The sequence below is a fragment of the Daucus carota genome, chromosome 1, assembly GCF_001625215.2.
Source record: "Daucus carota subsp. sativus chromosome 1, DH1 v3.0, whole genome shotgun sequence".
In the NCBI taxonomy this organism is placed as follows: Eukaryota; Viridiplantae; Streptophyta; class Magnoliopsida; order Apiales; family Apiaceae; genus Daucus; species Daucus carota.
The window spans coordinates 51543-77873 of NC_030381.2; the positions used below are offsets into that span (position 1 = coordinate 51543).

Below are 26331 nucleotides of genomic sequence, written 5' to 3' on the forward strand. Positions count from 1 at the left end.
CCCTTGTAAGTGGATATATATTACTTTGTATTGCAAAATGTAAACTGTGTTAATGTCTTTATGTATTATTTATTTAAATTATTATGCCCTTTCGAGAGAGTGTCATATGTGATATTTTTTGATATTTTATGTAGTTTTTTTGTCATTAATTAATGATTGTATAATTTTAAATAACTTTGTTTCGTTGTGATTCCTTATTTCCCTTCTTTTCTCTCCTTGGATCTTTATTTTTTCATTTCGGTGGACTTTATATATTTTAATTGTGTTTTCTTTTCGTTCATTAAAGAAAAGTAACCAAATTTATGGTGCCATCTCTGCATCACCTTTGATTAATTGTAGACTTATTTGAATAAGACTTCTATTTTTCTTTTTTTAATTCGCGAATTTAACTTTTACTTCAAGTTAAATTTTTATCTAAATTTTTGTGAGACATCTATAATGCCCTCTAGTTATATGTCTTATTATTATGAAAGAAATTCTTGCTTTTAGTATTGTATTCCGATACAATTAATTGATGTGAAAGTATCAAGTATATTAAAAATATATGATGTAGTAAAATGTATCAAGTATATCTTATCTTATTGTGTTTTATTAGTAAGAAGGTGAAATGATATTCTATCAATTATTTTTTTATTAATCAAGGGTCATTTTCATTTTCTTTTAAGGAATTAAGGGGTCATTTGGTTAAATTAAAATAAGTGTTTTTTGCTTAAAGTGATTAAAGTATTTGATAAATAAGTAGAAGTCGTGAAATAAAAGACAATATTCTCAATTTTTATAAGTATTTCTTGAGTTTTACATAAAAAATACGAATAAATACTTATAACTTGCTAGAAACGAGGTTTTTAATCCCCACCAAACAACCCCCTACCACTAAAGCAAACCTTAGAAATTCGACACACACGACACTTTATAAAATAAAATTAAGGACCCCCAAAACTCTAAAAACTCTCCATTCCTCCCGGGACATTCAAATGTCATTCCATCCGAGCTAACGCTTCTGGTTCTGACCTGACCACCCCGGCGCATACGGACCCGGCATCCTCATGCCAATGCCACGAGTGAGAGCCAGCGGCACAGGCCACACCTGTTGTGGCTCGCCTCCATCTTCAGGCACCATGAAAAACCCTCTCCCTGGTACAAACACGGGATTGGGATTCCCAGGCGCAAATCCCGAGGTCTTTGGACCACCATCCTGGCCAACAGGTTCAGCTTTCTTTTTCTCAGGGACTTCCAGGGCCTCAGAAGAGGCGGCACCAGTAGCATTAGCAGACAGATCTGCATTGCCAGGCCCCTGAATCATGGACTCCTCCGCACGTTCTAGAAGCCAGTCAACAGTTTCACCCTTGGACTTGAAGCCCAAATCTTTCGTCAATTGGGAGATCTGAGCAGCACAAGAAGCCGGCATTTTGATCCTCCTCCCCCGACCTTCCACCTTGGTTTGCTTGTCCTTCTTGGGTTTTGGAACAGAACTGGTTTGTTGGGATCCGCTGTTGGCTTGGGAATCACTGTCATAATCTTTAACTGTAGACATGATTGCTTAATACAATTCTCTGGCAATGCGTACAACAGTCTTTATATAGTACTCTGGATGAGGTGTTATTAATTACGTGCATATATCAAAATCCCGTAGATATTATTTTGATACTCCATTTTGTTAAATCTGGGGTTCCCATGGTATATCATACGTTTCTGGTGTTGATTATTGAATAAATATCATCTTTTAATGGATTTTATTATCCAGGCAATTACATTTTTCTATATTCGATTTTCTAAAAAATTACTCCCTCCTTCCCTTTTTAATGTCACATTTCTACTTTTGTTGGTCAAATTGACTAGTTTTTGACCAAAAATTATAAGTCATTTTTTCATTATTTTAGAAAACCAAAAATTACATCTTAAAGTAGAATAAAAGTTTTTTCTGGTGAATTTTTTTTTTTATTCTTTTCAATTGATAAAATATTAATAAATTTCAGTCAAATTTTGGTCAACTTGACCAGCACAAAACCAAGACAACTAAAAAAAGACGGAGGGAATATCAATATTTATGTTGGTCATGCTAACGTGTAATTACGTGTTCAATGGAGACTTAATTGATTTTTATATAGTGTATGGATTTTAATGTATCGTATCTGATTTTGATTTTAGACGGATTCGAGATAAAATTTTGTGTAGTTGATGTAGAGTATTTAGGATTTAAGTACAATACTTCAAAATCTCATGAATTTTGGTATAATTTCAAATATAAAAAAATAGACCGAATAATCATACAAAATTCATCATTTTATATAGGTCAGAAAAATTCATCAAATTTGAATATCATCATATTTTAATGATTATTAAATAATCTCAATTGAATACCATCGGATTTTTAAGCATAATTTAAAACCTGATTAAATACTATTGAATACTACCAGATTTTGTAACATAATTTAAAATCGTAATCAAATACTTCAAGATTTTGATATATTTTTTAAAATCCAAGTTGAATATCTCTGGATTTCATAAATGAAATAAGGGAAAATAGATTTTTTTGCCACTCAACTTATAGTGTTTTTAGAAACTTACCACCCAACTAATTTTTTTTATTCTTTTAGTCACTAATGTTAGGTTTTGTTTTGTTTTTAGCCACCAGCTTAGGTTTGGATTTGATTACTAGCATTATGATAATTTTTTGTATCATCATTTATACATAGTGATAGTATCTAATATTTTGATGATGTGTTGTATGTTTATATCCTTATATATAGCAATAGTAATATAAAATGAGCCGATGAAAAATTAAAATCAGAAATAATAGTAATCAGATTCTAAAAATTCAATAAATCATGAATATGAAATCAATGACTTCAAACAATTCACCCTCTCTCATAAGATAAAGTGTAATTGAGTGATATGACGGATCATCTTTCGCTATTAAACTTTCAATGGACTAGCTCAGTCTAAGATCTTTCTTAAATTTATCTCAAAAAATTTTAATAACTTTATCTTATTACAATTTTCGAGATAAATAAATAAAGAGGAAAACTTAATTTTCGATGATTGTCCTCTATATATAATGCATCATTTTATATTATTATTACTCCCTCCGTCCCTCTCATTAGTTTACAAATTTTCTCTAGTGCTTAGCATGTATTTAAGATTCTTATAAAATATAGTTTCATAACTTATTTTTGTGTGTAAAAATTCAAACGCTGAATTTTCATTCGGAAGAAAAAAAATAAAGTTATATATGAAACTACATCTTTTAAAGGCCATATAATACGTGTAAAATTCTTATCATCCAAGGTAAGCGATCTTGAAGACATAAAAAGTACTACATATAAAAATACAAATATATATCAAATCATCAAAATATTACCGACTACCACTATATTTTAATAATGATACACATAAAATGTAATGCTAATAATCAAATCTGAACCTAACTTCAGTGACAAAAAAAGAGCTAAATCTAACACTAGTGAGTAAAATAAAAAAAATTATAGCTCAGTGGTTAGTTTCTAAAAACACAATAAGTTTAGTGATAAAAAATTATCATAATGCTGGTAATCAAATCCAAACCTAAGTTGGTGGCTAAAAATAAAACTAAACCTAACATTAGTGACTAAAAGAATAAAAAAATTAGTTGGGTGGTAAGTTTCTAAAAACACTATAAGTTGAGTGACAAAAAAATCTATTTTCCCATGAAATAAATATTTAATAATCCGAATTGAATACACTCCCTCAACATGATATATTGATTTTTTTTATGTAAAAAGAATGTAAGAGAATATAAATGCATATGTTGGGTGTAGTAAATGTGTCACGGTTTTTCTATGGTGTGCCCATGGGCACACCATAAGCACTAACTCCTATGAGTTTGGTGCATTTTTATTGGTCACCTAATCATAAATAAAGATGGCCCCCCTGCATTTACATCAAGTCCACCAATGAAAATCCACCAAAACCATCAATTTTAGTGTATAATGTGTGCCCATGGGCACACACTAGACAAACCCAATGTGTCAAAACAATCAAATCCCAAATTTTTCTTCTAAAATTTGGTCAAGTCCCGAGCTGTGAACCAGAAATATGTTAAACCAAATGCAAAAACTTGCCCGTCACAAATTCCAAAAAGATCATGATTTGTTGATGTATTTTCTACTTATACTTGTAAACTCACTTGAATTCATAACGGCCTCGTCTTCTTAAAATGGATAGCCCATAAATCTCTAGCTATTATAAAGTAATATAGATCGAATTCGTGTCAAATTCCAAGTCTTTTGCCGAAAATCAGGCCAAATTTCAATTCCGAATTCGGATAAGTACGTCGTAATATAATGACCTAAATGCAATAAGTTTAGCTCTATAAGTCCATCTCAAACCCAAAAAAATATGATTTATTAGTGTAGTAATTGTCATTCGATTATAAAATTTCTAGAGTTTACCCAATATAACCTTGATTAATCTCGACAAGTAAAAATTTAAATTATCATTATAGTGCTCATTTGTTGTAATAAGAGAAGTCACATATTCAAATCACAGGTTTAAGAAAAATCTTATTTTTCAATTAAGTCAAAACATACATCATATTATACTTTTCAATAATAAATTCACTTCTGTCCATTCCGTCATCATGTAAGTTCATATCAAATTTTCATGGTCCATTCAATACTATTTACATGCATTTGTATCAATATCATAAAAAATTGAATAGTGTTAATCTCACAATTTTAAGAAATCACCTTTCACAATGTCTGAATTAAATTTCTGTGATCCAAATCATCCAAGAATTTATTTAAAAAATCAAGGAGAGTATCGCACGCCTTTAACAAGATGTTTAGCATCATCCTCATATTTATCTTGAAGTAAAAATATTTTTACCATCATAACTTTTATGTGCCTTCCACTCCGAATAGGTTTTTTTCTTTTTATCTTCCGTTTTTGTTGATGGAAATTCAGTCAATATAATAAAAAAATCATAAAACTTTTGGATACATATTTAAAATATTGTTTTCGACATTCATGTATATATCTTCTTCTTTTATCATATTAAGTATTCATTTTATCTCTGTCAAAAAAAGTATGAATTTTATCACAATCCGTAAATACAAAAATTTCATCACTCAATGTCTCACTAGCTTTTTTACTTTTTTTTATACTCTCTGGAATATTATGTTTTACTTGAGAACATTTATCAAACACATAATTATCCGACCTTCCATTAAGGATAAGCTTTATTTCTATTCTTTTTCGATTATGTTGGTGAAATTTTCATCAACATAATACAAAATCATGAAAATTATTATATTTATACATTTTTCAATTGTGAAGTTATAGGAATATACATAATGTCAAAACATCTTTGTACATTTTTACTGCATCCAAGAAAATATTAATTTCTAAATATCCATTAAAGAACATAAAATTCACTTTTATTTTTTGGGTTTTGTCATTTTCTATTCCAAAAATTAGTTTTTTCTAAATATCCAGTAAAAGACATAAATCTCTACATAGGTTATGACAGTATAATCATATCATCTTTAGAATGACAAAGTCATTATATTTAGGTTGATAAAATTCTTCAACTCCATTTATATTAATATCTTTTGTTTTTTCTCTTCTAATTACCATTGTTTTCACTCACTAATATAGGTACAACTTCAAATTAACTTTCAACACCTAAGTCATTAATCATGAAAAGACCTTGATATCATTTGACACAGCAAGGATAAAGAAAATATCTATAGGGGAACATACGACTCCATTATTATGAATTCGAACATGATAAATTTATAACTAATGAGAAAATATTACAAAAGTCTCAAGAATTTTTTATTCAAACTAACATTTTGATATATCTTAATACTTTTTGTACATATCAAATGCTTAAAAGAAAAATTGTATCAATTTACTTAAACGAAAAATTGTGTCAATTTACTTAAATAACTATCAATTGGAGAAATTTGTTTTGATGCGGATTTTTTAAACAAAGAAAATGTCAAAATCCTGTAAATTCTCATCATTCTACTCATTACACATAAGCTCCACTATTATAATCAAATCAAAATCCCCCCTTCACTAAATCAGACCTAGTCTTGTATCATTCAAATGCCCCCTTTACGAAACCTGATCTTCTTGCCCATCAATACCACCTCATCATACTCTTCCTCTGCAGCAGAGCTCACCCTGGCTTCGCAGCTAACGCTGGTCTGGTTTTGGTTGGACACGGGGCTGGGGGCCCCAGGCGCAAGTCCCGAGGTCTTCGAAACATCCTCAGCAGCTCCCTTGTTTGTGTCCGGGACTCCGAGGGTCCCATCAGCAGTTACAGTAGCATTAGCAGGCACTGTTCCAGTGCCTGTAGCCCTAATAATGGCGGGCTCCGCTTGTTGAAGAAGCCACTGGATTGTTTCACCATCTGTGGCCAAACCCAACTCTTTGGTCAGTTGGAAGATCCGAGCAGCACAAAGAGTGGGTATTCGGGTCCTCCTGCCCCCACCCTCCACCTTGGTATGCAGGTCTTTCCTTGGTGCCGGTTGAGAAGGCTCACTTGAGAATCACCGTTAAAATCTTTTTGTGAAGACATGCTTTGATTCATACAATTGTGGCGATACTCGTGTATGTATATATAGCAGTCGACCAAGAGTATACATGTGTTATGTACATGAAACGTATGGTCCAGATTTCAGTTATAAGATACGAACTATGTCTTTTGTTGAATCAGTTGGAACCCTGTGGTATATTTTGTGCTATTGGGTTCACTCCTGCAAAATCTTTTTCAAATAGATTTATTTTAAATAACAAATACTTTGTGATTGATTATACGAATTCAACTTAATATATATATATATATATACATACACGCGCGGGCACACATATATATATACACACACATGACGTATTGACAACTCATATAATGTCTAATATTTTTTTAGTTTTTTTATTAGATACTGCTTACATATACAAATATTTGTCTAAGCCCATCACATAAACATCTATATACATGACTAATGTTAACCATGGTAATACATATGTTCAATTACAACGAAAATTCAAAATAACAAATGTAAAATGTGAGCATAAAAGTTAAAATTCATATTCATAAGATTCTGTATTTACTACTAATATGTACGATCATTATCGTCATCATCAATGATGTCAGCACGACTATGCATGATCATTATCGTCATCATCAATGATGTCACGTACGTGGAATTAGCCACAAATGACTGTTTTTCTCTAGGTATTGAGGTATGTAAGATAGGAATTGAAGTATGTAAGACTATGTTTCTTGTTATTATGTTGATAGCTAGATCCCTTGTCCAATTATTTTTGTATTTAGTTAGATCTGCAGTTGCCCGATTATTTTTGTATCTAGCATCTTAATTAATTATTTTTTGCCGGTTTCAACAAAAGATGTATTTCCTATCAATTTTTATATTAAATTTAGATAGGGCAACCAATTATACTTTTCATAATTTTTTATCAAAATGCATGAAATATATTTGTATACAAACAAATTCATGAAAAATTTAATATTAAATAATGTGAAAACTTTGTTTCAAATTTATATAATACCTAACACATTGGGTAGATTTTACTTTAAGGCCAGATTTGGTTGCTAACATAATTAGTAAAATAGCATATATAGACTTGGTTATTGATGTCAAAGGGCATGTAACATATCCCAAGTAAAAGATACTATATTGAGTAGAAAATAGTGTAGTTAAATTCTATAAATATAGAAAATGAAAAAGGCAAAATAACTTTATATTTGATTGAAAATTGATAGATTAATGATGTATTAGTTAGGGCCTCATCTAAGTTAAAACCTATTATTATCGGTAGGTTTTGCTTGTCAATGGGTAAATTTTTGTTTACCACTATATTTGACAAGAATTGATAGTAGCGTGTAAAGAATTGGATCTCACATTTATTATTAATTTCCTATTATATATGGTAGAATAGAAAATACACGACCATTTCCGACAAAGGTTTTGGGCTCTACTTGATAGGAATTTATGGTTTAACATGTTGTGTGAGTATAAACTTCTTACAACTTTATATAATCACACGACAATATTTTTGTTAAGATGTGATCATTGACCAACTTTCCTTCGATGCAAATTGTCTCACCCTCTACTTTCTTACACTAAATTCTTGGTACACAAGGGATTAATTTTGTAAATATTAAACCCTAGGAGAGATTAGAGACAATATGTACAAATACTTATCCGGGACATTTGAATTTCGCACCATTATTGCGGCCTTTATCCACAACCATCATAACATATGCAAATCAAATCATCGCCATGCATCATGTTTTACCCTTATTGTATCTTCTCTTTAATCTTGGTTATGAAAAATCTATAAATTCAATATGTTTGTTATATATATGCAGAAGCTATTAGAATTTAAAATTAAATCACACATACTTGAAATTACACACACATGAAAAGAGACATCACTATCTCTTATTTATCTATATAAAATTTTTATGGGCCATGAAATAATTTGAGTCACATTTTGCTACTTATGATCTTGTCAATGTTAAGATTTATCATTTGAGTGTGGGTTGGTGGGTTGGTTTGCTACTTTGATATGTAGTTTATTAATAAAATTAAGAAATAAATCATAATATTTTGACACTCCGCAACTTACAAAACAAAAATAACAGAGCAGACCATTATCCATTATCCATTCCAATTCCACCCCTGACATTCAAATGTCACTTTTTCGAAACAAAAACCTCTTTCCCCTCAAAATTCCTCAAACTCGTCCTCGGCAGATTCATCATCGGCGCTAAAGGTTGACTGGTTCTGCCTATTAAACTCTGCCGCACAGCTGGGATCTTGCCTCGTGGTGCAAATACCATGGGTAAGAGCCATATATGGACACCGGCGACACTTGTTGTGGCCCTCCACCTTGAGGCACAATCCAGTATCGTCTCCCTGGTATAAACACTGGACGAGGTCCAACAGTCGCCTGTCCTCGGGTCTTCGAACCACCATCATCATGGACAAGCTCAGCTTCTTTATCTGTCTCAGTGATCTTGGTGCTCCCACCATATGCCCTAGTGATAGACTCCTCTGCATGTTCGAGAAGCCACTGAATTGTTTCACCCTCAGACTTCAAACCCAGATCTTCAGTTAGCTGGAAGATTCGAGCAGCACATGAAGCGGACCCTCGGATTCTCCTGCCCCTTTATGTTCTTCTCCGGGGACACGCGGTAGCTCTGAAGAAGAAGAATATGTCATTTCCTTCTTCTGAAGAAGAATCTACCATTTCCTTCTTCGTGGATTCTCCTGAGTCCTGCCCCTACCCTGCTCCTTTATGTTTTGAAAAATATATAATATGATCCTTACAAAAAAATATATTATATATTTATATGATTAACATATCCCTTATGTTTGATACCAAATTATAATGAAAATTTTATTAGTTAATTATCCTGAAATTAAAAAAAATAATCAAATAATAGATATAATTATATGCTAACATATATGGATAGAATGTTGACCTCTTTTATTCAATACAAAGGACATATACACTGTCTCAATTATGTGTACCCACATCTTACAATAAATCATTAATTTTAGGATTGCGTTGTAACCCGGGATATTAGGATCGTGATAATCGTTAAAATTTAGTTATTCATTCATTCGATTATTTTAAAATTAATTTTATAATTCTATAATCAATCCATACCTTGTTAATATTAACAAGACATGAAAACTGAGTTATTAAACTACCAATTATTAACTTAGGAAACTTATAAGTAAGGATTTCAACACCTATTTATCATATGTAAGGCAAAGTTAATTGATAAGTTAATTCATTCATACGAGGACTATACGAGGATTATAGAATTTGGCCGAATTTGTTAAGGACAACACATCAACCTACGCCTCATCAGGTAATTAGCACATCAACATGCACCTCATCATCATGATTTAAACCCAACTGTTTCGCTAAAAATAGTAAAATTTATACAAGTAAAATACTGTAATTTTATAAAATTTATCTCCACAATTTCCCACCATTGTTGCAACCTTTATCCACAGCTATCATAATAGATGCAAATCCAATCATCGTCTGTAAATTCAGTATGTTTGTCATATATATGCAAAAACTATTAAAAGATCAAAATTTAAATTAGACATACTTCATGAAATTACACACAGATGAAAAAGGAGATCACTAAAATCACTTATTTATCTATAAAATTTGTATAAGCAATGAAATAAAGTTGGGCAAATCTTGACATATGAATGGCTTGAATTACGATTTGCTACCTAAGATCTTGTCAATGTTAAGAATATAATTTGAGTGTGAGGCGTCTGCCGATAAGATTTTTCCAAGCAAGCAACACAACATATTGCCCTAAATAAAAATAGTAAATGATATATATATATATATAGAGTGAGGTTCCAGAGAAAACCAGATTATCAAGAAAACTGAGGAAACCTCTTAGATGCCGTTGATTATTTTTGTCATATATAATCATTTCCCAAAATGAATTCAATCAAAAAAATATCAAAATCTAACACACAAACGGGCAAAATTGTAAGGAATCTTTTTTTATCAATTAAAAATCTTATAATTTTGGCATCTGCCAAAATCTAATCAAAACAGAAAAATTAATCGCAAACCATTACATATCTGATTATTACATATACACATTCTCATGAAGAACACCTAGAATTGTAAGAAGGAGAAAGTTATGAGGTCGTGTAAACACTGTGGTTCATCAACTGAAGGTTTGTACGACATATCATTCTCATCGATCTTAAATCTTCTTCATACAATTTAATGGTTGTGACTCTTGTATTCCTTTTCTAACTATCGCTAAATAGCCTCGCTTCATTTTCAGAGATATAATGGTGGAAAAGAATCTCCATGAAAACACCGGCCATTTGTTGGTTCGAGCCAAACCTATCTTCTTAAAGAGAATCGTGGACAATCCTTCAGATGCATAAAGGAAATGGGTTGTGGAGACTGGATTCGAAAAGGTTCTATTTTTCAACATCAAGGAGTACCCTCAACCTTTGAGTTTTTTGATTTCAAAGTCTTACAATCCAATCGATTCAAGCATTTCAATTGGTGAGAATATTATAAACTTTTCAGAAGATGATGTCCAGAATGTACTTGGCTGGCCGAAGGGGGAGTTGATGTTTGAGAATTCTTACAATATAGAGTATACAAATGTTTGGAGATCACAGTTCAAAGATTATATGTATTCTCATAAGATTTCTGCAGATGTTATATGTGATGCTTTCAAATTATCGGAATTGGTTGACTTGGAATTATAATTGAATTTTCTCACTGTCCTCGCCAATGTTCTAATACAGGGTTCCAGAACACCTTATGTGTGTTTGAAGATTCTGTCGTATCCTGGTGATTTGGATCAGTGCTTCAAATTTAACTGACTTGGGTATCTTAAAAAATATGAATATCATTTTAATTTTAATTATTAAAATACTTAGGAGAATCTTGAAAATCTCAAATATTTTTAAATTAGCATAATAGTTAAGAGAATCTTAAAAAAAATATCCAATTTAAATTAGTAAAAACACTTGAAAGAATCTATGAAAATCTTAGTAAAACACTTAAAAGAATCTAAGAAAATCTTAAATATATTTAAATGAGTAAAACACTTGAAAAAATCTTAGAAAAAAAATTTATTTTAAATTAATAGAGCACTTAAGAGATTCTTAGGAAAATCTTAAATTTATTAGTAAAACACTTAGGAGAATCTTGGAAAATCTCAAATATTTTTAAATTAGTAAAACACATAAGAGAATCTTAAAAAAATATTCAATTTAAATTAGTAAAACACTTAAAAGAATCTCAGAAAATCTTAAATATATTTAAATTAGTAAAACACTTGAAAGAATCTTAGAAAAAAAATTATTTTAAACTAATAGAGCACTTGAGAGAATCTTAGAAAAACTTAAATAATTTTAAATAGGTAAAACACTTAAGAGAATCTTGAAAAATCTTAAGTATTTTTAAACAAGTAAAACACTTAACAGAATCTCAGAATATCTTAAATATATTTAAATGAGTAAAACACTTGAAAGAATTTTAGGAAAAATATATTTTAAATTAATAGAGCAATTAAGAGATTCTTATGAAAATCTTAAATTTATTAGTAAAACACTTAAAGAGAATCTTGAAAAATCTTAAGTATTTTTAAACTAGTAAAACACTTAGAAGAGAATCTGTTCAATTTAAATTAGTAAAACACTTAAAAGAATCTCAGAAAATCTTAAATATATTTAAATGAGTAAAACACTTGAAAGAATCTTAGAAAAAAAATATTTTAAATTAATAGAGCACTCTTAAAAAATTCTTAGGAAGATCTTAAATTTATTAGTAAAACACTTAAAGAGAATCTTAGAAAATCTTAAGTATTTTTAAACTAGTAAAACACTTAAGAAAATCTCATGGATCAGTGTAGGAGTTATATGTGGCTGCCTCTGTCTATGCTATACATCTAGCGATACTCACTTTGAGGTTTTCGTAATGGAAGAATACGGAGTTCGAGAATCTTGGATTAAGAAGTTTGCAATTGACGTCAAGTTTTATTGTAGGATGCGCATAGAGGACTTGCAGAAACCAATTAAATATTTAAATAACGAGAGGAACTTTTATTCTTATTCAGGTTCAATTCTCTTGTGTCATATAGTCCTCAGAAAGGGACTTTCAGAGATATCAAGAGTTTGGGTAATGGGAGGGCCGAAGCTATTTCTCATGTTTCTAGCTTTATATCCCTCAAGACTCATGTATTTAAACGAGGAATAAAATATGAAAAGATCAAGCTGGAAAGCCCAAAGCCAGTGCAGAATGTATCGTAGATGACAATTCTGTTGATGTTTACAACTATTCTGTTGATGTTCCCGTAGAGATTCTCTACATCCCGGTAGACTGTTTAGTTTAACAAGTTTCACTACTATTGTCCGTTGTATCTCTTGATATGAATAAAGCAGACTTCCAATCCCCTACAAAAGACAATATAGAATAGTTGTAAACTACCATAAATATAGATTCCATAAATATTTTTAAAATTGAAAACATGAAAACCATCTTAAGACTTTGTTTTCCGTGTTTGTAAGATTCAAAACCATCTTTAGACTTTGTTGTTCTTGTATCAGATGATCCAGACCTTGAGCAAACAAAATATTTTAGTGTTGTGATTCCTAAACAGTCGCTTTTTTCTTTTGCTTTGCATATATCGAAACCACAAACTCTTCCATATTCTCTATAGAATTCAAAAGCCGATTGCAAGTTCTTGAATTTCTGGTTCAAAAACGGTATCTTCTCAGCAACACATGGGGGAATGTAGCCCATGCTCTGTAAATCTTGTAGCAATTCGGATTCTCTACTATCCATGATTGTATAGAATTAAAAAGATATAGTGATGAGAAGAACTCGTATCAGGCGAAATATAGTATTCTGCTTCTATAATTCTATGTCTTATACTATTCTGCTACTATAATTCTCTGACTAACCTTTTTCGGTGAACTCGAGTTCCTCATCTGCCATGGATTTTAAGCTTGTAACTGAAGCTTGTAACTCGGTGAAAATGGACGTTCAGGTTCTTTCCATATGTATGCACGAAGACAAAATAAATTATCAAAATTAAAAATCTATCTAAACATGGAATGTATTATTGATTTAATATGTGGATATGTATATTACTAAACTGCCCTCTATAAATTAGATTTGATTGCTTTTTTAATAAATCACAATTAAAAACATGATTTTAAAATGAACGGTGATTAAGTGGGTTTCTCGGTTTTCTTGATAGGCTGGGTTTTCTTAGGATCTTCCTCCTATATATATATATATATATATATATATATATATATATATATATATATATATATATGGGTCAAGTTCCAGGGAGACGCACCTTATCAAGAGACTAGAGAGACATAACACTAGTCGTTGATTCCATCAGTACTCTTGGAACAACTACAGGGCTATGCCGCGCAAATAAAAAATTTTATACGCTGATATAAATTAGAAGCATACGATCAATATACGTTTTTATAAGGTAATGTGTATATTCTTGTGATTTGGAGCTTCAATCATGGATTTTATAATTTTGGAAGCTTTGTAAGTCTTAATATATACGACATATATAACTCAAAATCAAGTATGTAAGTGCTGAAAAGATTTGCAGAGGGTTGTAATATCAATGTCAATGGAAGCTAACATGGGCGACCCAAGGTTTCGTTCTTGCTTTTGATCTCATTGAATCACCATATTTTAAGAATTTCGTAGAGAACACCCTAAGGTGGATTTTCTAATTTTGGAAGCTTTGTAAGTCTTAATATATACAACATATATAACTCAAAATCAAGTATGTAAGTGCTGAAAAGATTTGCAGAGGGTTGTAATATCAATGTCAATGGAAGCTAACATGGGCGACCCAAGGTTTTGTTCTTGCTTTTGATCTCACTGAATCACTGATTGACTGCATTCGCTCCAATAATAATGAGATTCCTTATATATGTATCAATTATCAATCACTCAATCATAATTTTACACTTGTCTGTCATGTTATTTGGTAAAAAAATTTGAAAAGACTTTTTAGGGATACGTAGTATTATCCTTCTAAAAATTAGTGAGATTTTGTTGATATTCCTATTAAAAAAATTCATGCTCTGGTCCTTTAAAATTATGGTTTAGCCATGCACTGTTGAATTATATATGACTAGCCTTTAACCCGTGCAAAGCACGGGCGCTTATATAACTCGTAATTTATTAATTATAATTTAAATCTTAATATCATTTTATTAGTATTTTAATATTAATAATTTGGATTTTAGTTAAATTATATTAACCAACTGATTATATCTTCTAACAGAAATTTAGCTTTCACAATTTATTATCTATCTATAATTATTTTTCTGATATTAATATGTGATAGTTTATTATTCAATTAATTTTAAATCAAAATTTTCATATTTCATATATCTTCATATGTTACGTAATGGTTCGTGTTTGTAATGAAATAGAACACGTTAAAGTTAAATTTCGAGTAGAATATATTATAATTAAAAAGTAGCGTCTCTAATTATTTATATGTATTTTAGACAAAAGATATTCAAAATTGTATATTTATAATTAGTTATACATTTATCTATAAATTTTTTTAATATTAATATATGTTATTAACAGTAGTTTCATCTTTTTCAACTAATTATAAATTATATTTAAAAAGATATTAATATACATAAGGAGTGTTTTTAGTATATGAAACTGTTTAATATCTATCTACATGTTGTAGACTTTTAGTTTTAGAGAACCAAAATTTTGTACGACTACAAATTATACCTATGTTAGGCTTTTTATAGTATAGTATAGATTCGGTAAACGCCTTTTCCAACACTTTACGGTTTAATTAGATCAGTTGACAAGCTATCACAGTTCAATTTATAGAGAGTCTCGGGTTCAGAATGCTAATATTGCAAAACTTCACTAGACTTCCAACTTGAGATACTGAGCTATACATGGACTTGCACCTTGAGATGCTGAGCTGAGTTTTTTCACTTGATCCTACGTAGATAAGGCAATAACAAAGATAATGACAGTAGGGTCCAATTCTGGGAAGCCATTTCTATGTCATCGCCTTCTTGTTAAAAAACTAAAATTTTAGTCGTTATCTCTAAGCCGAAAAATATACCGGAAAAATTATTTTTTCTCAGACATTCAGATCCTCATTTCCCCTTCAATACCAACAGTCTGATTGAAGGTCAGCTGAGATATACATTCTTCACATTAATGAATCTATCATTTTTGGGAACAGATACAAATAAAAGAATTAATTCAATCATTTAATAAAGATGAAACAATATGTGAAACCTCATAAGTCTTTTTTTTAAGAGAATGTAGAGCATGTCTTACACCCTCAACGGTTGTTTGGTTAAGAGCCAGGTATCTCCATTTTTCTTTCTCCACGAAGTCTGCATCCAGGAATTTTGAAGCGAATTCCCAGAGTCTGCAGACATCTTCGAAGTTTGTAAGGAACCCAAGCGAAACTGTAATAACAGATATTCCTAATATGCATTTATCCTTTTTGTTTCTCAAAGGTCCTGCCTGCTCAGGATTTTTGCTCTCTAGTAAATTTCTCTCGTTATCTTGCATGTCCGAGAAGTATATGTTTTTCAAAAATCCACAACTAAGAGAAATGTTGTTTCTGTCAGCTAGTTTTTGTACAAGTGCAGGATCAACCTTTTCGCCTTTCCAATCAAATATATTGAAACCCACTGCTGGCCCTCGATCAAATCGTATACCTTTGGTCCATATATTGTAACTAATGGAAGTGCATTTTCTGAATTTGGATGATTAAGGCTCATCAGCGCATTTACCAGCCAGTTGACTAGGTATTTTGCTCTGCAACTGATCAGTATCAGGCCCAGTGAATCTGCGTGATCTAAACCCCTGAATTCCATCTCTGACTTTACAGTACCTCCATCTTCTTTGTTCTGTGGCTCGTCTGTGTTGACGGGCTTATCTAGTTCAACGATTTCAGACACTGGTTGTTGTTTTTGTCTATCCCTGGCTTCTGAAGCTTCTTCCAGCTCATAGGCTGCTTCATTCTGCTGGATAAAGACATCGAGATGGAGGATGAACTTGGCAAAGCCAAGGTCTCTTCCTTTAGCTCGGATACTGATAACTGTTTATCAGTCTTGGATAGTTTTTCAAGAAACTGACATGGTCTTACAGATGGTAGGAGACGGACAATTCCCATACCAGTAGAAGTGGAATTGTTTAATACTGAAGCACCGGACTAGCTAGTTATATATAGTGTTTCTTTGGACATTCTGTAACCAATATGGCAATGTCTTTCATTCTTTTTACTCTTCTTAAGTTAGCAACACAATTCCGAGAATACACAAAGTACAGGTCTGAAGATCCAAAGTTCTTGATTTAAAATTTTTAGCTAAACTATTATGCGCCTGGTATATGCGAAACTAGGGTGTTAATTGACCACTTTCTAAAATCTCAAGATATTAGAAGGAGGGCTTAACATGATCATATTACATTCTAACGCATTCCCTCTCACCCGAAAGTCCATTTATGGGTCGAGAGTGGATCACGACACCATCTTTTAGGGCATAACATCGCCTAACTCGAGTCTCCCGCGAGCCTAAACTCTGATATCATGTTAAGGAGCCAGTTCTCCTAAAATCTCAAGATATTAGGAGGAGGATTTACCAAGATCATATTATATTCTAACATAAGGCAGTACACTATGTATTAATATTCAAATATTAATACACATCATGTTATGCAGGAAAACTGTTCAAAACCTGGCCGGAGCGAACCTGATATTTTCGGTACTGATGATACTGGACCAGATCGGAAAATAATCGACCCCAACCAGCCTAGACCGGAAAGGACGGTAGGTGATAATGACACTTTAATATTATTATGAAAACAATTATCTGATCACACGTTTTAATTTTTAATCGTTCAGCAATGTGTGTGATGAAAATTAAGTATCTATATTGAAGGCTAAAATGCCTGTTGGGTGTTGATTGTTGCGTGGTGTGAGTTTTGCAATCAGCTGGTTCTGGTATTGCACTGCTCCATCTTTAGTTCTAAGTTCAAATTTAAAGAGAACTTATTTTTATTGAATAAAATAATCACTTCCTTCTATGAATTCATGTCTCTCTGATTCTCTCTCCAACTTTTCTCTCAAATAATAATAAAATATGAATAATGAGCCAATATGAGTAGGGTTGGAGTTGTCATAATATTCAATGTATTAACTTACTAGAAGTCACGTATTATATTATTTTTTTTAAAAAGATTTAAGAGCACCATTAGAGATGTACTATTGTCTTAACATAGGCTACAATTACATAGTAATATACCTGATGCTTTAAAAGATTCATCTGGATCATCAGACAGGGAAGATGAAGGTCGTAGAAACTTTACCAAATATTATATATAACTTGAGTTTTGGCAACATTAATGATTTAGAATATTTGATCGAGCAAAAGTTACAAAAACAATTCACATAATTTGATAAAAAATTTATGTCAAAATTAATTTCGACGAGATATTACGTTGAAAATAGTTATTTTCGACCGTATCTTGTACGTTACAGGCGTCGAAATTAGTTAATATATCAAAAATATAATGACAGCACCGCACATGTCATAAACAACATGTGCACACAGAAATATTAAATAAAGCTAAATAAAAATAAGGAAACCGGTCCATTCCGGGGATTTTCCGGTTGGACCGGACCGGACCGCATATACATTATACAATGTTTTAAATAAAAAATTAATGTTTAAATTTTTATTTAATAAAAGAAAATTTGTAAAAATAAGTTTTAAGAATATTTTATATATATCTTGTAATGCATGTTAATCGAAGAAAAAAACTTTAAAAAAATGAGACGGAATAGATATTACTCACTCTGTCCCTCTCATTTCTTTACGGTTTTTTTACATTGCTTGAACGCATTTTGAGGCGCATATAAAACATAGTTACATAATTTATTTTTCAATTTTTTTATATTAAAATTTAAACATTAAACTTTTGTTCAGAAGAAAAAAAAGTTCAAAACAATTTATCAAACTATATTTTATGAGAGCATAGAATGTATGTCAGAGTCTCCATCTTCCAGTAAACAATTGAGGGGGACAGATGGAGTATTCAATAGTAAAATTGAACATGTTTAGCAATTTTTTTTTAAAGCTATATACATCTAACACGTTTAAAGCAAATTAAAATAAACAATAAACAAAAATAATTGTATTTGACATATTAAACGATCCGGAAACAAAATCGCTCATCATATATCTTATTTATTTGATTTTCAATATGATTGCATAATCAATTGGATATTTGTCTAACGAAGTTCATTTCAAATTAGTAAAATTTGGTCCCAATTTGTCAAAAAGAGGCCCACAAATCAAATACTCCCTTACCAAAATCATCATTATTTAATTAACAAAAATTGTCCTATTATGCAATTACACACTCTTTAGATATGTAACTCGACAATATGAAAAGATTTGTTAAAAATACATATCTAGAAATCACAAAAATTACACATATATATTTGATTAAGAACTTGAAATATATGTTCGGTATGAAGATAAAAAACACACAAATACATGTATCCTGTCATACAAAAATGGAGAAGACAACAACATAATACGAATATATAAAGAGACTAAAGTCAAGTTAATCACGTCATTCGATAAACAAACCCAAAAGTTTGGGATTTTGACCGTTGATTTTATAAACTCAAGTCATCTTGAAAAATCGAAGCGTCGCTAGCCAATTTCATTTATATGATATTCGATTATTTTTATAAGTTACGAAACAAATTATAGAAATTCGACACACACAAAACTCTCTTTAAAATAAAATTATTAAACTTTAAAGGATCAAGGACCCACCAAAGCTGTAAAAACATTCAAATGTCTCCTATACGAAACAAAAACATGTCATTTCATCGGACCTAAGGCTTCTGGTTCTGCTCTGACGACCCCGGCGCATATGGACCCTGCATCTTCACGCCAATGCCACGAGTGAGAGCCAGCGGCACAGGCCACACCTGTTGCGGCTTGCCCCCATCATCAGGCACCATCCAAAACCCTTTCCCTGGTATAAACACGGGAGTGGGGGCCACAGGCGCAGATCCCGAGGTCTTCGGAACAGTATCCTGGCAAACAGGCTCAGCTTTCTTTTTCTCAGGCACTTTGGGGGTCTCAGAAGAGGCCCCACCAACAGCATTAGAAGACGGAGTTGCAGTGCCACGCCCCTCCGCACGGTCTAGAAGCCACTGAAGAGTTTCATCTTCGGACTTGAAGCCCAAATCTTTTGTCAACTGAGAGATGTGAGCAGCACATGAAGCGGACATTTTGATATTCTTGCCCCGACCCTGCATCTTGTTGTGCTTGTCACAATCTTTAACCGGAGACATGTTTGCTACACACAATTCTCTGGGAATGTACAACAGTCGTTATATAGTAGCTGGACCAGGCGTTACGTGCACATATCAGAATCTGCTAGATATTATTTTGATACTGCATTTAGTTAGATTTTGTGGGTCCCATCGTAAATTATACGTTTCTCACGTTAAACTGTCGAATAAATATATTCTTTAATGGATTTTTATTATATAGTCGATTATCTTTTCAATATTTGATTTTCCAATGCAAAGAATTATCTACTTTATGTAACGGGTCATGCCAACAGTAATGACATAAAATATATAATAAAATATAGTGAACAATCTCTTAAAATCTATTATTTTATGAATTCCAAAAATATTCATCAGTATTTGAATATTTAACGGATTTTAATGGATACTAAATAATATAAATTGAATATCATTGGATTTTAGGAATAATTTAAACTCCGGATTGAATACTATAATATTTTGTAACATAATTTAAAATCCTAATAAAATGCTCCAAGATTATGATACATTTTTTAAAGTTTCAGTTGAATACTACCAAATTTCATAAATGAAAAAATCTTTTAAATCTTAATTGATGACACCATACCCTTAAAACATGATATATTGATTTTTTTTTATCTGGTAAAAAGAATGTAAAGCTGAAATTTTTAACTGAGACATGTTGCTACATACAATTCTATGACAATGCGTACAATTAGGGATGACAAAATAATATGATCCCACGGATATTAGATCTGAAACTCGAAACTTTGGATATATCGAATCCGAAATTTTTGATTTGAATTCGTATTCAAAATTTTTTGTATTTGTATTTGGATTAAAGTATTTACCGATCTGATATTTAATCCGAGATCTGAAATCCAAAATCAATTTCGAAATTGTTTCCGATGTCTGTCTGTCAGTATATAGGCTAATGATTATATACAAACCACTAAATGCGAACCTTAAATACAAATTAAGGAAAACTAGGCCCTAATTGGCATTTAACTAATTTTTCAGTAATTATTTATTTAAATATTTAGAAATTAAATGTTCAAACATTAACTAATTCACTAATGTGGGGCCCACTTAGCATTTACTTAATTATTTAAAAGTTACTTATTTATATATATATATATATATTTATTAATTATTAATTTAGTCACTAATGTGGGGCCCACACGTGGGTCCACCTAGCATTTAATTAATTATTTAAAAATTAAGTAAAAGATATTAATATATATAATTATTAAATTATTAATTAATTCACTAATATGGGCCCACATGTGAGGACCGTTCGCATTAAATAATTTTTTAGATAAATATCGACTAGTAATTAACTAATTCACTGATGTGGGACCCATATGTGGGGCCCACTTAGCAATTAATTCATTATTTAATAATTATTTATTAAATAATTAATTTATTCACTAACGTGGGGCCCACATAGCATTTGATTAAATATTTAATAATAATATAAATAAATATTTAAATAATTAGTTATTAAATTATTAGTAAATTCAATAACATGGGCGCACATAGCATTTAATTAATTATTCATTAATTAATTATTTAATATTTAAATATTTATTACGAACTGATTAATTAATTCACTAATGTGGGGCCCACATGTGAGGTCCGCTTAGCATTAAACAATATGAAATAAATATCGACTAAATAATTCACTAATTCATTGATGTGGGACCCATATGCGGGGCCACTTAGCATTTAATTCATTATTTAATAATTATTTATTAAATAATTAAGTTATTCACAAACGTGGGCCCCGCATAGCATTTGATTAGATATTTAATACTCACTCTCTCCTATTTCATATGACCCTTATTCCTTTTTGGGACATCAAAAAAAAATAACCTATCATACTTACTATTTTTGAACACTATTTTACACTATTACACCCACCACTTTCTTCCACTATCTCCATTATATTATAATATAAACACTATTACACCCACTACTTTTCTCCACTATTTCAACTTTATTATTAAATATTGATAGGTCCCACCGCTTTACACACTTTTCAACTAAACTTACTACTTTTTTCTTAATCTCCGTGAAATTCAAACCAGCTCATTCATTTTGGCACGGAGGGAGTAATAATATAAGTAAATATTTAAACTAATTAGTTATTAAATTATTAGTTAATTCACTAATGTGGGCCGCTTAGCATTGAATTATTCATTATTTAATTAATTCACAAATGTGGTGCCCACTTAACATTCATTTAATCATTAAAATATTTATTAATTAATTATTGATCAAGTCACTAATGTGTGGCCCGCTTAGCATTTAATTAATTATTTATTTAAATATTTAAATAATTATCTAATAAATAATTATTAATTCACTAATATGCGGCCCACACGTGAGGCCCACTTGACATTTAATTAATTGTTTGATAATTTAGTATTTAAATATTTATCAAATAATTATTAATTAATTCACTAATGTGAGGCCCACTTAGCATTTGGTTAGTTATTCAATAATTAATTACTTAAACATTAATTAATTAATTATTAATTATTAATTAAGTCACTAATGTGAGGCTCGTACTTGTGGCTCGCTTTGAAATTAATTAAATATTTGTCAATACTTATTTAAATATTGAAATAATTATTAATAAATAAATGAATTGATTCACTAATGTGGAACCAAACATGAGACCACTTAGTGATTAATTAATTAATTAATTATAAATTATTTAATATATATTATATTAATATTATGGGTCCACTTATCCTAAAGTAACACTAGCCTTGCAACACAAAAGTAGATGTAACACTTTGCTGTGTGCCGTAAGTGGGGACCGCCCCCTGTCTCCACAATTGGCAGTGTGGGTCCATCCGTGGGGTCCACTTGTCAGAGTGGGACCCACTTTTCTGGAGTAAATTTCTGTGGGTCCTGCCTTTGTGTAGCCACTTTTGCCGACGTGTACAGTTCTGGTCTCAATAAAGTTAATAATTAATTAAAATATTTACATAATAATAATACGAAGTGTTACGACATGACGGTCTTATTGTAACACTAGCGTTCTACTACAACACACACGCTTTATATAGTAACTGTAAGTGAACATGTAATGTAACTTTGTTTCATTAGTGTTATGATAGGTCCAAAAATTATGTATATTGTAACACAAAATAGGCGTTACAGTAGAATAGTGTCTTATTTGCCCATCATTGACATAGTGTATATAACTTCCACTCCTGGTAGGTATTTTTCATTTCTCTTTTGAATTTTTGATGAAATTCAGCTAACATATATAAAATCATGAAATTTTTTGGATACATATTTGACTTGTAAAATATCAAGAATATCCATACTCTCGATATATCTTTCTAGCTTCTCAATATATTTAAGAAAATTCTCAATTTCAAGATTTCCACCAATAGTATGAAGATTCATTTCTTTTCATGAATTTCTTTTTCCTTACTTTCTCCTAGTGGGATTCTGATTATGAATGTCTGTATAGGTTATCACATACATGCAAGAACCTTATTCTTTTTATAATGACCAAAATCTCTATATTTGTTGAAGCAAAATCCTTCAAATCTATTTTTCGTTTGCTCTAGTTTTTTTGTCCTTCACATATTGTTGACTCTTTATGTCACAAGCCAATAAATCAGGTGAAACCCTTATTCTATTATCATTTGATTGAGATAAAAAATAGTATGAATGAATGTTAATACGTAATAAAAATACATGAATCTACCCGACCAAGTTCGAACATGATAGGTCTTGAGAAAAAAGATTAGAGAGTCTCGAGATTTTTTTATATTTTCAAAGATTGTTTAGAATACATCGTCTATTGTTTATATAAGGACGTAAAGACTAACATGAAATAAAAAAAAAATTGAAGTCAAATAATATTAAAATAACATGATATGTAGTTTTGAGTAAGAACCGAAGATTGTGAGGAAAACTTATTTGCCATGATTATGCGTTAAATCTCACATGATCATGTCTTCTTTAAATATTTTCTTACTATTCATTGCATTCTCAACATAATTTTTGGACAAACCTTTTTATTCCAAGTTTTTCTTCAAAATAAAGGAGATCTTGTCCAAAATCAGTCCCTCCACTTGTGAAAAACTTGATATCTAATTTTGAGAACTCATCTTGCATAATCTTGAATTAAATTTTGATGATCCAAATTTTCAATCACATTATAAATATCCAAGGATAGGTTTTGCATGCCTTTAATATGATATTCACCACCACTCCTATCCCCATCTTCATAGGCATTTTAAAAGTTTTTTTAGATATTATTTTCGGATATCCTTGTATTTATCTTCTTCTTTGTAGATATAAAACTTCATCACTCAATATTTCATCTCCTTTTTAGTGTGTTTTTTGTACTCTCTACAATATCATATTTTTCTTGAGAACATTAATTCATCAAACACATTATTATCAGGACCATAGTAATAAACGTATCATCCCCCTCCTTCACCCATAAACTATTAATTATAATTTTCTCAATAACATATTTAAATTGTAAAGTTATAGAAATATACATAACCTCAAAATGTCTTCGTACGTTCTTAGTGCATTCTCGAAAATATTTAATTTACAAGGTATCATTAAAGGACATAAAATTCATTTTTATTTTTTTACGATTTTTTCACAATCATCCTAAATCTGTATATGAATCATCACGTGGAAGAATCCTATTTTGTTTAGAATGACTAAATCATTATATTTTAGGTAATAGAAACTTTTAACTCTATTTTTATTGTCTTTAAATTTTTTCTCTTCAATATATTGTTGGAACATGGTTTTCACTGACTAATATAGGTACACCTTCAAATTTTCCACATCAAGCCATTAATCATTAAAATGCTTAATTATACTATCATTTGACACAGTAAAAAAGGTTGATGAAATATATTTAATTGGTAGTGGAATACATGAATCCATCATTATGAATTCGTACACTATAAATTAATAAATAATGGAAAAAATTAGAAAAATCTCAAGATTGTCTTAATATTGTTTGTTTCAAATAATTAAATGAAAATTGTATCAATTTACTTAATTCATAACTCAATTCTAAAAATTATTTGTTTAATATAATAAAAAAATCTATTAAAAGATTAGTCACACCCATCGAAAAATCGTCATCAATAATAAAAAAATGATATTTACATGCTTCATATATTAAAATTATTCATACACATAGCAGTACTCAATATGTAATGTTCAATCCACTTTTAATTATTTTTTAATATTGAGATGATAAATGAAACAAACTATACTTGAAATATATATAATATTCATTTCTGCCTTTCATGTATAATTATAAAATGGCAGAAATTTATTTTGATGCAAATTTTATAAAACAAAATATTCCTAACCTTGTAAATTCTCAACACTCTCCTCATTCAACGTTAACTCCCCTGTAAATCAAAATCCCCAATTCACCAAATCAGACCTAATCTTGTATCCTTCAAATGCCCCCTTTACGAAACCTGATCTTCTTGCCCATCAATACCATCTCATCATACCCTTCCTCTTCAGCAGAGCTCGCCCTCGCCTCGCAGCTAACGCTGGTCTGGTTTGGTTCATCTTATTCCATTTTCCGCCGCCATCCCATACCCTGGCACAGACACGGTGCTGGGGCCCACAGGCGCAAGTCCCGAGGTCTTCGAAACATCCTCAGCAGCCCCCTCTTTCGTCTCCGGGACTCTGAGGGACCCATCAGCAGTTACAGTAGCAGTAGCAGGCACTGTTCCGGTGCCTGTAGCCCTAATAATGGCAAGCTCCGCTTGTTGAAGAAGCCACTGGATTGTTTCACCATCTGTGGCCAAACCCAACTCTTTGGTCAGTTGAAGACCCGAGCAGCACACGAGTGGGCATTCGGATCCTACTGCCCCGACCCTCCACCTTGGTATGCAGGTCTTCCTTGGTGCCGGTTGAGAAGGACCACCCGCTCACTTGAGAATCATCATTGAAATCTTTTGTGAAGACATGTTTTAATACATACATACAATTGTGGCGATACTCATGTGTGTGTATTATATAGCGGTCTACAAATCCATCAACACTTGAATATTATCATATTTTAATGGTTTTTAAATAATATCAATTAAATAGCATCAGATTTTTAAAGCATAATTTAAAATGCTGATTGAATACTACCAGATTTTGTAATATAATTTAAAATCCTAATCGAATACTCTAAGATTTTGCTACATTTTTTTAAATCCGAATTGAATATCTTTGGATTTCATAAATGAAATAAATATTTTATAATCCGAATTGAATACACCCCTCAACATGATATATTGATCTTTATTGTAAAAAGAAAGTAAATAGAAATAATATGCTCAAATGTTTAGCCATATATTAGCATAATTTTTTTAAATTCTCACTGGAAAAGA

The 26331-nt window shown here is 30.9% G+C and overlaps 2 protein-coding genes across 2 annotated transcripts; both read right to left on the reverse strand.

The window, feature by feature from the left end:
- Positions 1-991: 991 nt before the first annotated feature.
- Positions 992-1534, reverse strand: LOC135151208 (transcription factor TCP19-like). The gene has a single exon (XM_064088994.1). It carries the CDS (start codon positions 1532-1534, stop codon positions 992-994), a length of 543 nt encoding a protein of 180 aa, XP_063945064.1.
- Positions 1535-19483: 17949 nt separating this feature from the next.
- On the reverse strand, positions 19484-19948 carry LOC135151210 (transcription factor TCP9-like). Its single transcript, XM_064088999.1, has one exon. The coding sequence runs from the start codon at positions 19946-19948 to the stop codon at positions 19484-19486; it is 465 nt and encodes a 154-aa protein (XP_063945069.1).
- Positions 19949-26331: the final 6383 nt, after the last annotated feature.